The following is a 12,811-nucleotide window of genomic DNA, read 5'->3' on the forward strand; positions in this document are numbered from 1 at the left end:
CTACTGCCATACTACCAACATCCACCTCTGATATCGTGGGCCAACATAACAATATAGGAAGAATTAATCAGCATTAGAAAAATAAAAAATGGCCTTAAAAAAGACCCACTCACCCCACCCCACAAACAAAACTCACAAAAAAAACCCACCTTTGCCCTGTTCTTTCCTGCTTAAGATCAGAGGAAGGACATTACACTACAGCTGGTGCATAACAGAAGCATCTTCCCAACTTCCACTTTCCTGGCTCTCTTAGGCTATACCTAGGTATCTCAGCCATTAATTGCTGGTAGCAAGTTAGCTCACAGTGACAGAACTTCTTACTGACCTGCCTGGGAGGGCTACTGTATTAAAAGCAAGTAAATCCACATTAGAGATGTCAGTCTCCAAGCACTCAATAACTGACCCATTCAAAACAAATGCTAAATGTCCAGAGATCATGTCAGATAAACACACGCCATTAAGTACAGATAGTTCATTTATTGAGAACTGTGAATGACAGTCTGCATCATAATTGATGACAGCTCCTCACTCTTTCAGAAACGTGAGACCAAGCACTCTGTCTCTCACTCTCCCCCACCAGCACTGCTGCAGCTAGGATGGCCAGAACACAGCATGGAGGATCACGATAGGAGAGGCGTGGGACGTCTACTGGAAACTGCTGTTAGACTACATGCCAGATTAAACTTGTCTTAAATGCATTCAGCTATTACTCTGAGAGGAAAAACATTAGTCTATGCTCAGGACATCAAAAAGAACCAGAGGCTGCTTGAACATAAACAGGCCTTTAGAAATTAATTTGAAAAAACTATAAATAGTTCTCACTGCATATTTGGTTGATCTGTAGGACTGATTTATAACATAAAAGCTAAGAGACATGCAATCATGGCTGCAATCAAAATGCTCATCTAGTGAAAGTGATAAGGTACTCCGGGTAAGCTTGAATATCATTAAATACAATAAACATGGATGGATTGTTCACATTATCAGTTGAACTCTCAAACAGATCCACACTGTTGCCAACACTCTTTACTGCTGGAGTAATTGCTCCTTGTGTCCCCTGGGAATACTGTCCAACAAGGACTCGAGCCAGGTACATGTGCTTCTTCCCATTGGCATCTGGTTTTGAGTAGGTGTCATTAGCAGAATAGCTGGCATTAACAGCAAAGTAAGTTCCATTTCCATACTGTGCAGCTGTAGACCAAAAACAAACAAAAAAATTAATTAATAGCAACTGCTCTCCAGATATTCACAAGCTCTAGAGGTGGCAATTTTGGTTTTTATTTGCAACAGAGAGATTTAGCAAGTTAAACAGTTTTGCATACATGTCAGCACTACACAGGTAGTGTAGCAAATGATTCCTAGCCCCATCCAGGAAAACAAGTAGTTCTGAAATTCACACTACCGTGCGTTCCAGCATAGCTGCGGTTAAATCCATAGTTGTTAATGAAAGTTAATGATTCTGCACTTGTCCCATGGAACAGAAACTTCTCATTATTGTTGTTGCCATTTTTGGCATCCATTTGACACTTTTTTATTTGGTAGACTTTCCACAAAGATGGGTTCTGTACTCTTTCGATCTGCAAAGTTTGAGAAGACATTCATTTCTTCTTGTTATGAAAAACATCAGTGTATCAACCACTCATTGCTCCAAGATTCTCCTCCCAGCTACAACACATGGATACTAGATTATAAAATATGATGGGCATGTGGCTCCAGACTTCAGCGTGGCAAGCAGCAGAATCCAACCCAGAATGCAACAGAAACAATCCATAGGAAACAACATGAGATAGTCTTGCAGGCTTCTGGGTCATACACAAATCAACCACCTGCTGAGCACACGTGGCTTAAGGGAGAAAATATTCTGCTCCACTGAAGAAAAGAGCACGCTCACCAGGGGCATCAGAAGCAACTGCTGAAGACTTGTACCAAATACCTCAACTGCAACATTAAACCAATGCTCCTTTAAATCAGTTAATCAGATGACAGTGCTGTCACTAATCCCCTGCTCTTTGGGGCAACATCCTAAATAAATTCTCATGCAACTTGACTGTTGAGCAGTGGGCTGCTCTGCAGAAGAGATGCTTACACACAGATGTACTGAGTCCCCTATCACTCCAGAAGAAGACAATGCTTCAAACTCACAGCTTGAGCCTGAAAAATTTACTAGGGAACTAGATGACATCAAAACTGGGTTCATGTAACCAAACCAGCTCAAATCAGAGCTACCCCATTGAGGAGTGACATGTTAGCAAGCAATCTTTTATACGCTTCTACACTGCCAGAAGTGAGCAGTACATAATGCTGAAACAACAAATATTCACGAAGATATCAGTAGTCTTCACTAGCTTCACAACCTTCACTGGCAAGTTGCTCTACATTTGTTTCTGGATAGTGAATCCTCTCTGCTTGCTATGTTTTGCTATCTGATTCAGTATCTGATTCTGTGGCCCTTCCCATTGCAGAGGGGTTGGAACTAAATGGTCTTACATGCCTTTTGTAACCCAAGCCATTCTATGAATAAGCAGAAGAGAAGAATGTGTAGTAGCTACATGAACAGAGACAATACATATAGGCACTTTAACGAAAATAGACATATTCTGCATTTTCTCAGCATCATAAGACTTGATTTCATAAGTAGTTTCCTATTGGGAGCAGAGATATTTTACACCAGGTTTGAAGGTCATAAGGATCACAGGCACTGAACAACTGTGTGGTTATTGATGGTTTTGTTCAATCTTCTCAGATAGTTGCTTAAATACACACACACACACACACACACACACACACACACACAGTTTAAGTCAATTAGGAAAGCAGATAAAAACTGTGTCCCTTTCTTTTGCTGTAAAGACTTGTCCAACAAATTCCAACTGAATTTATTTTTTTCCACTGTTTACTATCATTACTCATTAGCTGTATTTATGCTTAGAAATGATTACATGCTTTTACCTTTTCAATTTTTAGATTTAGTGACGGAGTGGTCTTCAGAAACCTTTCCTTCACTTCGTTGTAGTCTTTTGTATCTGGTTTCAATTTCACTATTTTGAGCTGCTGATTTTGCATATCGTCCCATTTTTCAGGGAGTGCTGTTGATTCCTGATCTGCAGAAGAAGCAAACCAATCATTTACCCAAATCCACTGCTTAAAGTGAAATATGCCCCGCTACAAACTCCTCTGAAAAGCCTATACTTATTATAGCTTATCATTATTGCCTGTTTACTTACTGTCAGCCAAGAGTCTGTCTTTTAAAAACAAAGAAACAAAACCAAGCAACGATCCAAACAAAACCCAGAAGAGTAAGATGCTTTCTTTTATGATGTCATCACACTGACAACTGATGTCTTGGAAAGGGGCAGCTCCTAGACAAATCTGTTCTCCTTCACCATTAAAAGAAGGAGCAATGTCTTTATTTGTCTTCTGCCCACACTGGGGAAGGAACAGGCACTTAATTCTAAACAACTAGGAGCAAAGCATCTGAAGAAGGAAGACGAGGTTTGGAGCTCCAATAATGTACTCTTTGCATGAAAAGCAAAAAAAGAGGAAAAGCTTCCTCTTATTTCATATTCAGCTCTGTTGTTGAACACTAACAACGAGTGACCCATTCACTGAGCACATCTAGCATGTTAGGTTCCATCAAATCAAGAGGGTATCATCTTCTCAAAAGCAACATCTTTTTCGGTAATAAAGCAAAAATAAACAAACATCTGACAGAATATGTGAGGCACTTGACTTCTTTTTCCAAGTGTTAAATGGAAAATAATTGATCCCGTTAAGATATAACATGAGCCCCTGTAAAACTGGATGACAGCAGGGTGAAGAAAAGTAATCCACCAGGAAGAGTCCTGTAAGGACAGGAGAAAAATAGCTCTTTGTGATGGAAATCACTGAAATAAATAGAAGAGGGCCCGTCTTGAGAATACAAATGATTCAGAAGGACAAGTGCTACAGGCATGTCTAATCATTGCTAGTAAGCCTGTTAAGAACCTCTGAATGTGTTATCTATATTTCCAACAGTTTCAAATTTCCCACTCTAACACCTTCTCCAGAAATGGACAAAAAGTATCTCACAATATTCTACATATACTTCCTATTTCTTACTCTGACTCAGCTAGATGCAACCTAGCTTTGTGTGTGAATATCAACCCAACTCATCAAGATGCTTTTACTAACCTGCAGATTTATCAGTACGTGTGTTATACGTTTTCCTTCCTCATCTGTAGCATATCTACTTTCTATATTCACCATGTACTTTTTCTTGTTAATGACGACTGAAACATCTTTCTGCTTTCTTATAAAAGCACTTTCCAAGCACATATTTGTCATGCTGTCAAAGGACACATAGGAATCTTTTTCCAAATATTTCCACTCAATTAGGTTTTGATAAAGTTCTGCCTTGATCGCTTCATATTTAGCAGTTTTAACCCTGTGGATCATATCTTGGATACTTGAGTAAGCAAACCAGACATCTTTGCTAAATCCTGTAATTCAAATAAAGTTGTCTCCCAAGAACAGAGCAATATTTAATCTCTTCTGTAGGTCACGCAGTTCCTCATTCTCTGCCTCATCAAAATCCAAGATGGAGTCATCCTTGATTTCTCTTTGAAACTGTTCCTTCAGAATTGTACTTTTCAGCAAGGTTTCTGCTTCTTCCACTTGTTTCTCGTTTTCACCGCAAATCTGAACAACAGCCCGATCAACTTTATTTTCCAAAACTGCTTTGCGTTTTTCCTTTGGAGGATGCTTCTCAGGGATCAGGAATGCTACAACGAGAGACACAAATGCTGTAAGTAGCACTAGCTGGGAATGTATAACATAAAACGGATTGATTTACTGCCCCTATTCAAAAGTGATGTCTACTTACATGCCATCCTGGAAAGAAATGATTTTGATTTTGTTTTACCAGGATTTTCTCTTTTTTTCATGCTTGTATGGAACACGTTCAGCAGACGTGACTGAAAAATGACAATTTTAATAGTTTTCACAGATGGAGTAGAGTTGCTCCTTGCAAAGTCAGTTATTGCATCCATCATCTCATCAGCTACTGTATCTGGAAAACGGCCTGCCTGACCTGGAACAAGTAACAAATTGTTAGCCTTGAAAAGGATTATGACATCTTTAACAGAATAGTTACGATCATTCCCGTAGTCACATGGGTCACAAGTGACTCAACTAACTTCAGGTTGTCAATTTGGAAATCGAAGCTTACTTTTGCTGACACAGCAACTGATAAGGTAATGATGTTGATAATATGGCCTGGGTACCTACCTGACAAGCCACAGGACTGGCTCTCAGGGAACTCTTTACTCCTAGAACAGCTCTAGTTTTATTCACACAAGAGGTTTCTTCATGTTGAAACTCTAAATCTGAGTTCTCTTACTGTAAGGAATTTTGCTGCTCTAATGAAAAAACATGGAAGCAAAAATGGCTAACCTGACATTTCTGACGTGCTCACATTCCATCCATGTCACACCCACTTGTGTGTCTGCTAGACAGAATTCCATCATCTACTGACTTTACCGACAGAGAATTCGCTCCCTGGTTTTAACCAATGAGTTGCTTCACATACCATGCTGTAGTAACAAATACTTCTGGTTCTCCATAAACGTATGCATATATTATAAATAAATTTGAATCCCTGTTATCAAGAAAGAGTAGCTTTAGAGCACTCATTACCTACTATCTAACTGCAAAGATGAAGTTTTCCAGTCTCTTCATAAGTTTCCAGTGACGGTTTTGAAGTTTGCAGTTTCTGAATATATTCTTATTAAAGAACTATCCTTCCGGACAAGCTAATTGTTTCAGCTCTGAGATCTGCAGAATTACATGTACTGAACCACTTCAAAAAGAAGAGACAAACCTGTTCCAATCGCTGGGAAGGTAACAGAGGTGCACTGCTGTAATTCGCATTCCTGAAGCACTTTGGAGACTGGCACTTTAACATCATCTTGAGCAACAAAATGGATTATTTTTTTGCATGGCAAGCTTCCTGCTTTGGTGGTTATATAGCCATCATTAGGCTTCAAGGCTGAAACGTAAGCAGGAGTAAATAAACAATCAACAATTCTTTACAACATATATATGTAGTAATTGTCATTAGGAGATAAGAAACGATGACAAGAACATCCCAGGATGAGCTCCAAGTCTCTTTCCCCATGCTGATAAATACCCCTTCTCTTTATTTTTACTTTCTGGGATTCATTTTATGATTATGAATTATTTGCCTTGTTTGCCAAATAAAGTTTTGTGTGCCTTCCTTTTCCAAGTTTGCTCTGCAGCTGTAGAAAACTTCATGCAGACTAAGTACTACAGTCAGTCTTTACACGAGACTGCTCATCTCCTCCATGTAATTCTTTCCTTTTGTTGGTCTTGCGAGCTGACCTCCACACCACAGACTTTCTCAGTTCTGTTATCAAAATAAGGGAAGCTTGCAAACAGGCTTTTAAGCCAAGTACTTTTCCATCCTTACATCCCACTCATTGTATTTGCTGTTCACTAGCTCAATTTCATCCACAAACGCCTCTTTTAAGGCAGGAACCCAGATGCAAAGATTTTCCCACTTAGTCATGCAGAGGGTACAGTAGTGGGTTGCTGTTGAAGACAACGGCAAACATTTTTTCACTCAGGGATAAGAAAAGAAGTTGCAGGCACAGAGTTACTCCCAATGAAACATAGCTTCTCTATTAAGAGTCCCGCTAACATCATTCCCAACTCACACTTGTCTTCTCTGTGGACTTGTCTACATCACTTAAAAGCTTTACTGGAATTAGAGGATGCAATCATAGGGAGATCTTGTCCTTTACAAAGGTTTAGATGCTCTCTTTTGAGTTGAAAATGCCTCTTCCCTTCCTTGCTAGATGTTTTACATATATCACATTAACTGATTAAAGGCAGGTGATGTAACACAGTGCATAAGACAGATAGGTGTACAGCAGGCACTGAGAAAGAATTCCAACCAACTCCCCGTCATGCAGGCGAGCCTTCAGAAAGGACAGAAAAGTTGCACCGTACCTAGTTCAGCACATTCATTTTCAACCTCTTTCCCAGCACCTTCCAAAATTGCTTTAGAGACACCTTAAATGAGAAGAAGAATATGATTCCACAGTTACTACTGTTAATTCCTGCCTAAGGCAGAATCAGATACTCCATACTCTCTCTCATTTTTGGAAAAAGCACAGGTTATAATTAGATAGTATTGTTTAAATTTCAGGCTTATGCTTTTCAAGTAAAAAAAAAGACATCTTGAGAAACCTAAAAAGTTTCACTGAGGTAAAAACCACAATAAGGTTCATCTTTCTTCATCTACGAGATGTTCTGTGAAAAGATTCTATTGAAAAACTCAAGTTATTAATTTCCCTTTTCTGCAAGTCTTAAAACACATTATCCAGTAGCTCAGAATAGCAAGAAAGCTTCCCACTCACCTTGTCTAGTCATCCCAACCACATGCACTATATCCACACATAATACCAACAGAAATACCTGTTTTGAGGTTGAAAGATTTGTTTGATATGTTTACAATGACATCTCCAGTTTCCTTGGTAATATCACCAGCGGCCACCTGGAACTTGATGGAGCCAATTGTCATTTCATATACATCCTGTGCTGGGTTTAAAATGGGACCAAAGAAAGCTGCAGGACAGAAATAGACACTGAGCAGAGGAGCATTCATGGGTACAGTGCCTGCAGAGACCACAGTTCATCTCTGGACTCCACCTGTGAGAACACTGCCCACATCAGTAACTGAAAATCATTCCTTCTCATGGGAGTCTCAGACCAACATTCACTTACTCCCATCATCGCTATTTACGCTGAAATAGTAGGAAAAAATCAAACTTGTTTTACCACATTCCTTCTATAGAAATCTCACTCCTTTGCTCCTGTCTCAAAGGGAGTTTTTGGGCAGGTTCTCTACCACATGACAGCAACTTTTTGTCTATGCATTATTTCTGAAAACTTGATCGAGTTTTCAACAAATATTCATTTTCTACACTCTGCAGCCCCATTAGACTGGACAGCACTGAAGACATTTCAGGTTGGTTTCGCTGTTGATCTGACTGTAGCTTTGAGAGCATTCCAAAGAGGCCCCGTTAAGACACATAACCAGGAACTGACTAGTTCTTCCCAGAAGAAAAGGGAAGACTGCAGCAGGAAAAGAAAAGAAAAGAACCTCACTTGTGCCTTCTGCTATCCTTACTGTGTGGACACTACATCCAGATAATGAATCACAAGAATGTTTTTTCCTTAGCATCGCCAGCACCGTTTCAGACGTTACGCTCATCCTGAAAATACTACATATTGCCTTTACAACATGCACGTGGACTTTGGGAATAGCACGTTTATCACTTATCTAAGTATCTATCATGAATACGCCACCTGGAAAATTTAAAAGCTAATAATAATAACAGTAAACTTACCTGTGCCTTCGCTAGCCTCATCTACATCATTGCCACACCGTCTCTCAAATTCATTTGAAAATGCCTAGAAAAGGAAACTACAGTCAACCCTTGTAATAACTTGAGTAAAAGCAGAGAAACCTGTTCTAATGTGACACTGAAAAAAAGTGGGATGCAGAATACTGATTTGTTTTCCACTGGAGAATTTTACCAGCATGCAATCCTAACATCATTATTCTTCTTAGACTTGATCTAAACCCATGGAAAGTATTCCTTTCCCAAGAGTGAAGACATCTATGCAGAAGTTGCAGCAGGTCTGTCTGCAGGTGAGCCTTACGTATTGAAGAATCAAGCAAGTTCATAAGATAGAAAGAGTAATTACACTTTCATCTGCATTATTACCAGGAATAGAAAAGGACAGGAAGCAAGCAGGGCTGTACAGGACAAGCTACGTGCAAAAGCTATTGTCAGCAAACTGCTCTATGCTTTATATGACAACAAGCAGCCTGCAGATTCTCCGGAGAACAACACATGGCCACATACCACGAGATAGGTCCAAACAGAATAGCATGTAATTGAGAGAGAAAAGCATGGTAACTCACCTGAAGATTATTTACATCTTTTGGATGCAACAGAAAGTGAACTTCCCGAAGAGAATTGGTTTTCTTTTTATTACTGAACTCATACACCGTGTCAAACAGCAATTTAGCAACAACAGAACCTGGGAAACCTAAGATCCCTGTTCCAATCGCTGGGAAAGTAATGGACTTCAAAGATAGTTCCTCAGCAGATTGCAGGCATTTTGTGATGATCCGGCCCAAGATCTGTAAAGCACAATTATTTTTTCCATTACTGAAAGTTAGTTTTTCTGGAACGTGCAATTTAGCTAAAAGGGAAAGTACTGTCTCTTAGCATGGAATTATGCACATCAGAAAAACATGATAGTCAACAAGGTGCGAGCAACACAGCTAAATAAATAGCCCAAACTCACTCATATCCCAGGATAGCCTCTCTCATTTCAAAGAAGTTGCATTAAATTTTCTATAAAGCCCATTCAAATTAAGAGTTTAAGTAAATAAAAACTCTTGTACCTTCACTGCAGATTCACTTCCCTCTGACCAACTAGGTGCGACAGCATGAAACACATAACTGCAACTCAGACTGTAACCTTTTGTTATGAACACAGATCCTTCACCATGTGATTTTCCCAGGCCTTCGTCATGTAGGTCTGCCTGAAGCCTTGGTCCTGCCTTGCTTAGCAAGGCTTTGGCAAGTTGTCCTTTGTCAAGCTGTAGATCTCCACCAACACTGATGACAACACCATCTGTCTGAAAAACACACAAGCAAGAACTCCAGCTTTAAGTAAGATTTTAAAGGTTTGCATCAATTCATCAAGTAGAGCCTATCTGCTGATTTGCAAGTAAAGTTCTAGGGCAGCAATTGGAGTTAACAAGGCTTTGGAACAAAATAGAGAAGACATATGCTTAGTTCTGGCACCATGAGCCTGCTTGAAGCAGTACAGAAGCTGCATTAACAGAGGAATAAATTTCAACCTGACAGAACAAAAAGTTAAAATTCTGCATTCCCCATTCCCCAGGTCAGTACCCTACAGCACAGGGTGAGCTGGGCAGCTTTGGGCCGAGGACTCAGCAGTACAGGCATGGATCAGCTGTGCTGCTATGGGACACGGTGGGTCCGAGAGCAGCCAAGCTGCTCTCCTGTGGCAGGACACTCATTACGTGGCACTGGGCACCTGCTTTAGTCTCTGCACAAGCACCATATTTTGGCTGCATTCTTGCAATCAGGTCATCCAGATGATGGACACAGGGATTCTGTTTGCTGTATTTTCTGTTTAAAGTTTTGTTTCGATTTTTCCCCTTTTCATATTTAAAAAAATGTGCTTCACATCAGCCCGGACAAACAGCCACTCAAAACACTTACTGTGACATCTTCAATGCTTCCTTTTTTCAGCATGATGTCAAGGCCTTCCTCAGTTGTTACCAATGCAAAGTTCATGCCACTTTGAGAAGCTGACCTTTTGCTAGGCTGATGAACAATGTTGGTCTGAGTGTTAAGAGATTGCTTGGGGTCGTTAAGAGGTACATCATCTGAAAACATTTCTTTCAGTGCCTTGATGAAAGCCTGAACGTTATCCTCTATGATATCCACAAGATGAATCTCCTTCAAGTTGCTTTTCCCGTTGAATTCTTCCAGGGTTTTCTTGATGGCTGACACAATTGCATTTACACACTTGTGCAGCGGGAAGCCAAAAATCCCTCCGCTTACAGAAGGGAAAGCTATAGAGCGATGATTATACGTTTCAGCCAGCTGCAGGCTCATTTTAATGGTCTTTTTTAACAAGTGCATACACTTTCCTGCATCCTGCTCCTTCCACCGGGGCCCAACAGCATGGATGACCTGTTTGCAGGGGAGCTTCCCTGCTCCTGTGATCACTGCACACCCAGCCTGCAGACGCCCGTTCTTCCTCACCACCTCATCGCACTCAGCCTGCAGCTCTGGACCAGCTGCTTGGAGCAGTGCCCAAGCGAGGCCACCAATGTGTTTTAGGTCTTCATTTGATGCGTTCACCACAACATCAACGTGATGAGTGCACAAGTTGGCTTTATAAACCTCTATTAGAACTCCCTGCACTGTCATCTGTGTATAGCGCTTGCCTACGTTAGTGTGTGCTTGTTGTTCTTCCAGATACTCTTCTGGCTGCTCTTCCAGTCTGATTAGACAGTTACACTCATGTTTCACACTGGCAGCAAAAAAGCGTTCTCTTTCTTTGAAATACGACCTGGCTCCTGGCTCATTAATTACCACACGCTTGTAATGCAGCCCGGACAGCATTTGCTCAATCAGGGTAGTTCCTTTCAGCACCTCTCTTCTCGGTCCGCTCAAGGATATAACTTTACTGAAGTCAATTTTCACACCTTTATTCTTCAAGTCATCCAAGACAGAGGCCCTCTCTTTCTCAATGTACATTAGGACTACGGTGGGCTTCCCTCCGATGACTTTTTGTACTTGCGTGTTCTCATCTACAAAGTTAAAAAGCTCTTCAAAGGCTTTCGCTACTGCTTGAGAAAAGCCAGCAACAATGATCTCACCCTCTTTCTGAGTGACTGTTACGGCTGCATTACAGCAGTTCTCCTCAGTGAGCGCTGTCCATTCCTCCTTCTGGAGGATGGATTCATCTTCTAAAGTAATGCTTTTGTAGTCCAGTTCCTTCTTTAGCTCTTCTTCTGCTTTTAGGAGAGTTTCGTCATCATTTCCTTTCAGAAGGACAGCATCTGGGCCAAGCTCATAAAAGGCACTGATGTGTTTTGACAAAAACAGGCTCTGTGACAGGGTTTCGTTATCAATACGTTGTAAAAACTGGAAAACAAAAGGGTGGAGAGTAATGTTTTTTTTTTGCCATTTTTTGCATATTAACCAATATCTCCCCTTTCACTTTATAAACTTCCTCACGCAGTCCATATAGGTTAATTATCTTCTGCAAATAATCGTAAGTTAGCTGCAGAGTTGGGAATTCTACGCGAATCCTTTCTTCAAGACCGATGTTCTGCAAAATTGCAAAATCCCCTGGACTCAGAAACACTATTTCTTCAGTTGTTTGCTTTTCTATTTCAATTTCTCTGGTGACTTTTTCTATCTGCATTTCAGTTCTCGGACAACATTCTTCAGAATGTCTTTGTGGCCTATTACAACGAGTAAATCCTTCGAAAGATGTGAGATCATCAAAAGTTCATCGTGGTTAATGCTGGTTCTAATGATTCCCACACCTCTGCGCTTACTTTAAGCTTCTCTATTTCATACTTTGATATGCTGTATGAAAATGTTGTGGAAGCCACCGCATTCCATGTCCTGATCAACTGAGCCACTGATCTCTTCCTCTCAGACAAAGCAGCTGAAGGATGCAGAATAACTTTTGGCTCCGCACAGTTGCCTTTAGGCCATTCTATCTCACAATGACAATTTGCCATCTCAGAACATATCGCTTCGATGAGGCTATTTTTTCTCCGTAAGAACTGCCAGATATAGGGGTCCAGCGGCACTGTAACTGGATCTGGTTTCTTTATTTGTGGCCCTTCTTTTCTATATAGAGCTGTTCCCAGCGAGACATAGTAAGGATAGACAGATATCGGTCTTTTGCTGAGCGAGTGCTGCTTTGACAAGACATTGTTTACATCTAAAACAAACAAAACATTATTATTGCCAACATGTAAACCCAAAGATCTTTAAAAATATTTGCTTACTATAATGTTCACATGCAAGAAGAGTTTTACATGAATCCTCCTCCCTTTTCAGACAGCAGTAACTCCAAATTACTGAAGAGTTACTAGTTTCAAATGACAAAAGCTAAATTAGGAAGCCCACCTCCAGGATAAAATATGTACAGCACAGCACTGCCTCTGTCC

The 12,811-nt window shown here is 40.4% G+C and overlaps 1 protein-coding gene across 1 annotated transcript; it reads right to left on the reverse strand.

The window, feature by feature from the left end:
• Window positions 1-457: 457 nt before the first annotated feature.
• Window positions 458-12,582, reverse strand: LOC122192048 (protein mono-ADP-ribosyltransferase PARP14-like; the record flags this gene model as incomplete). Its single annotated transcript, XM_042892479.1, has 13 exons — window positions 458-1,191; window positions 1,403-1,577; window positions 2,950-3,101; window positions 4,491-4,781; window positions 4,862-5,068; window positions 5,858-6,025; window positions 7,009-7,071; window positions 7,477-7,626; window positions 8,412-8,475; window positions 8,993-9,214; window positions 9,482-9,718; window positions 10,332-11,768; window positions 12,188-12,582. Coding segments are annotated over 13 exons (3,851 nt in total), but the record flags the coding sequence as incomplete, so codon positions are not given.
• Between the last annotated feature and the right edge of the window lie 229 nt (window positions 12,583-12,811).

Source organism: Lagopus leucura, unplaced genomic scaffold, assembly GCF_019238085.1.
Source record: "Lagopus leucura isolate 7727_CA_CO unplaced genomic scaffold, USGS_WTPT01 59663-0_obj-0_obj, whole genome shotgun sequence".
Lineage (NCBI taxonomy): Eukaryota > Metazoa > Chordata > Aves > Galliformes > Phasianidae > Lagopus > Lagopus leucura.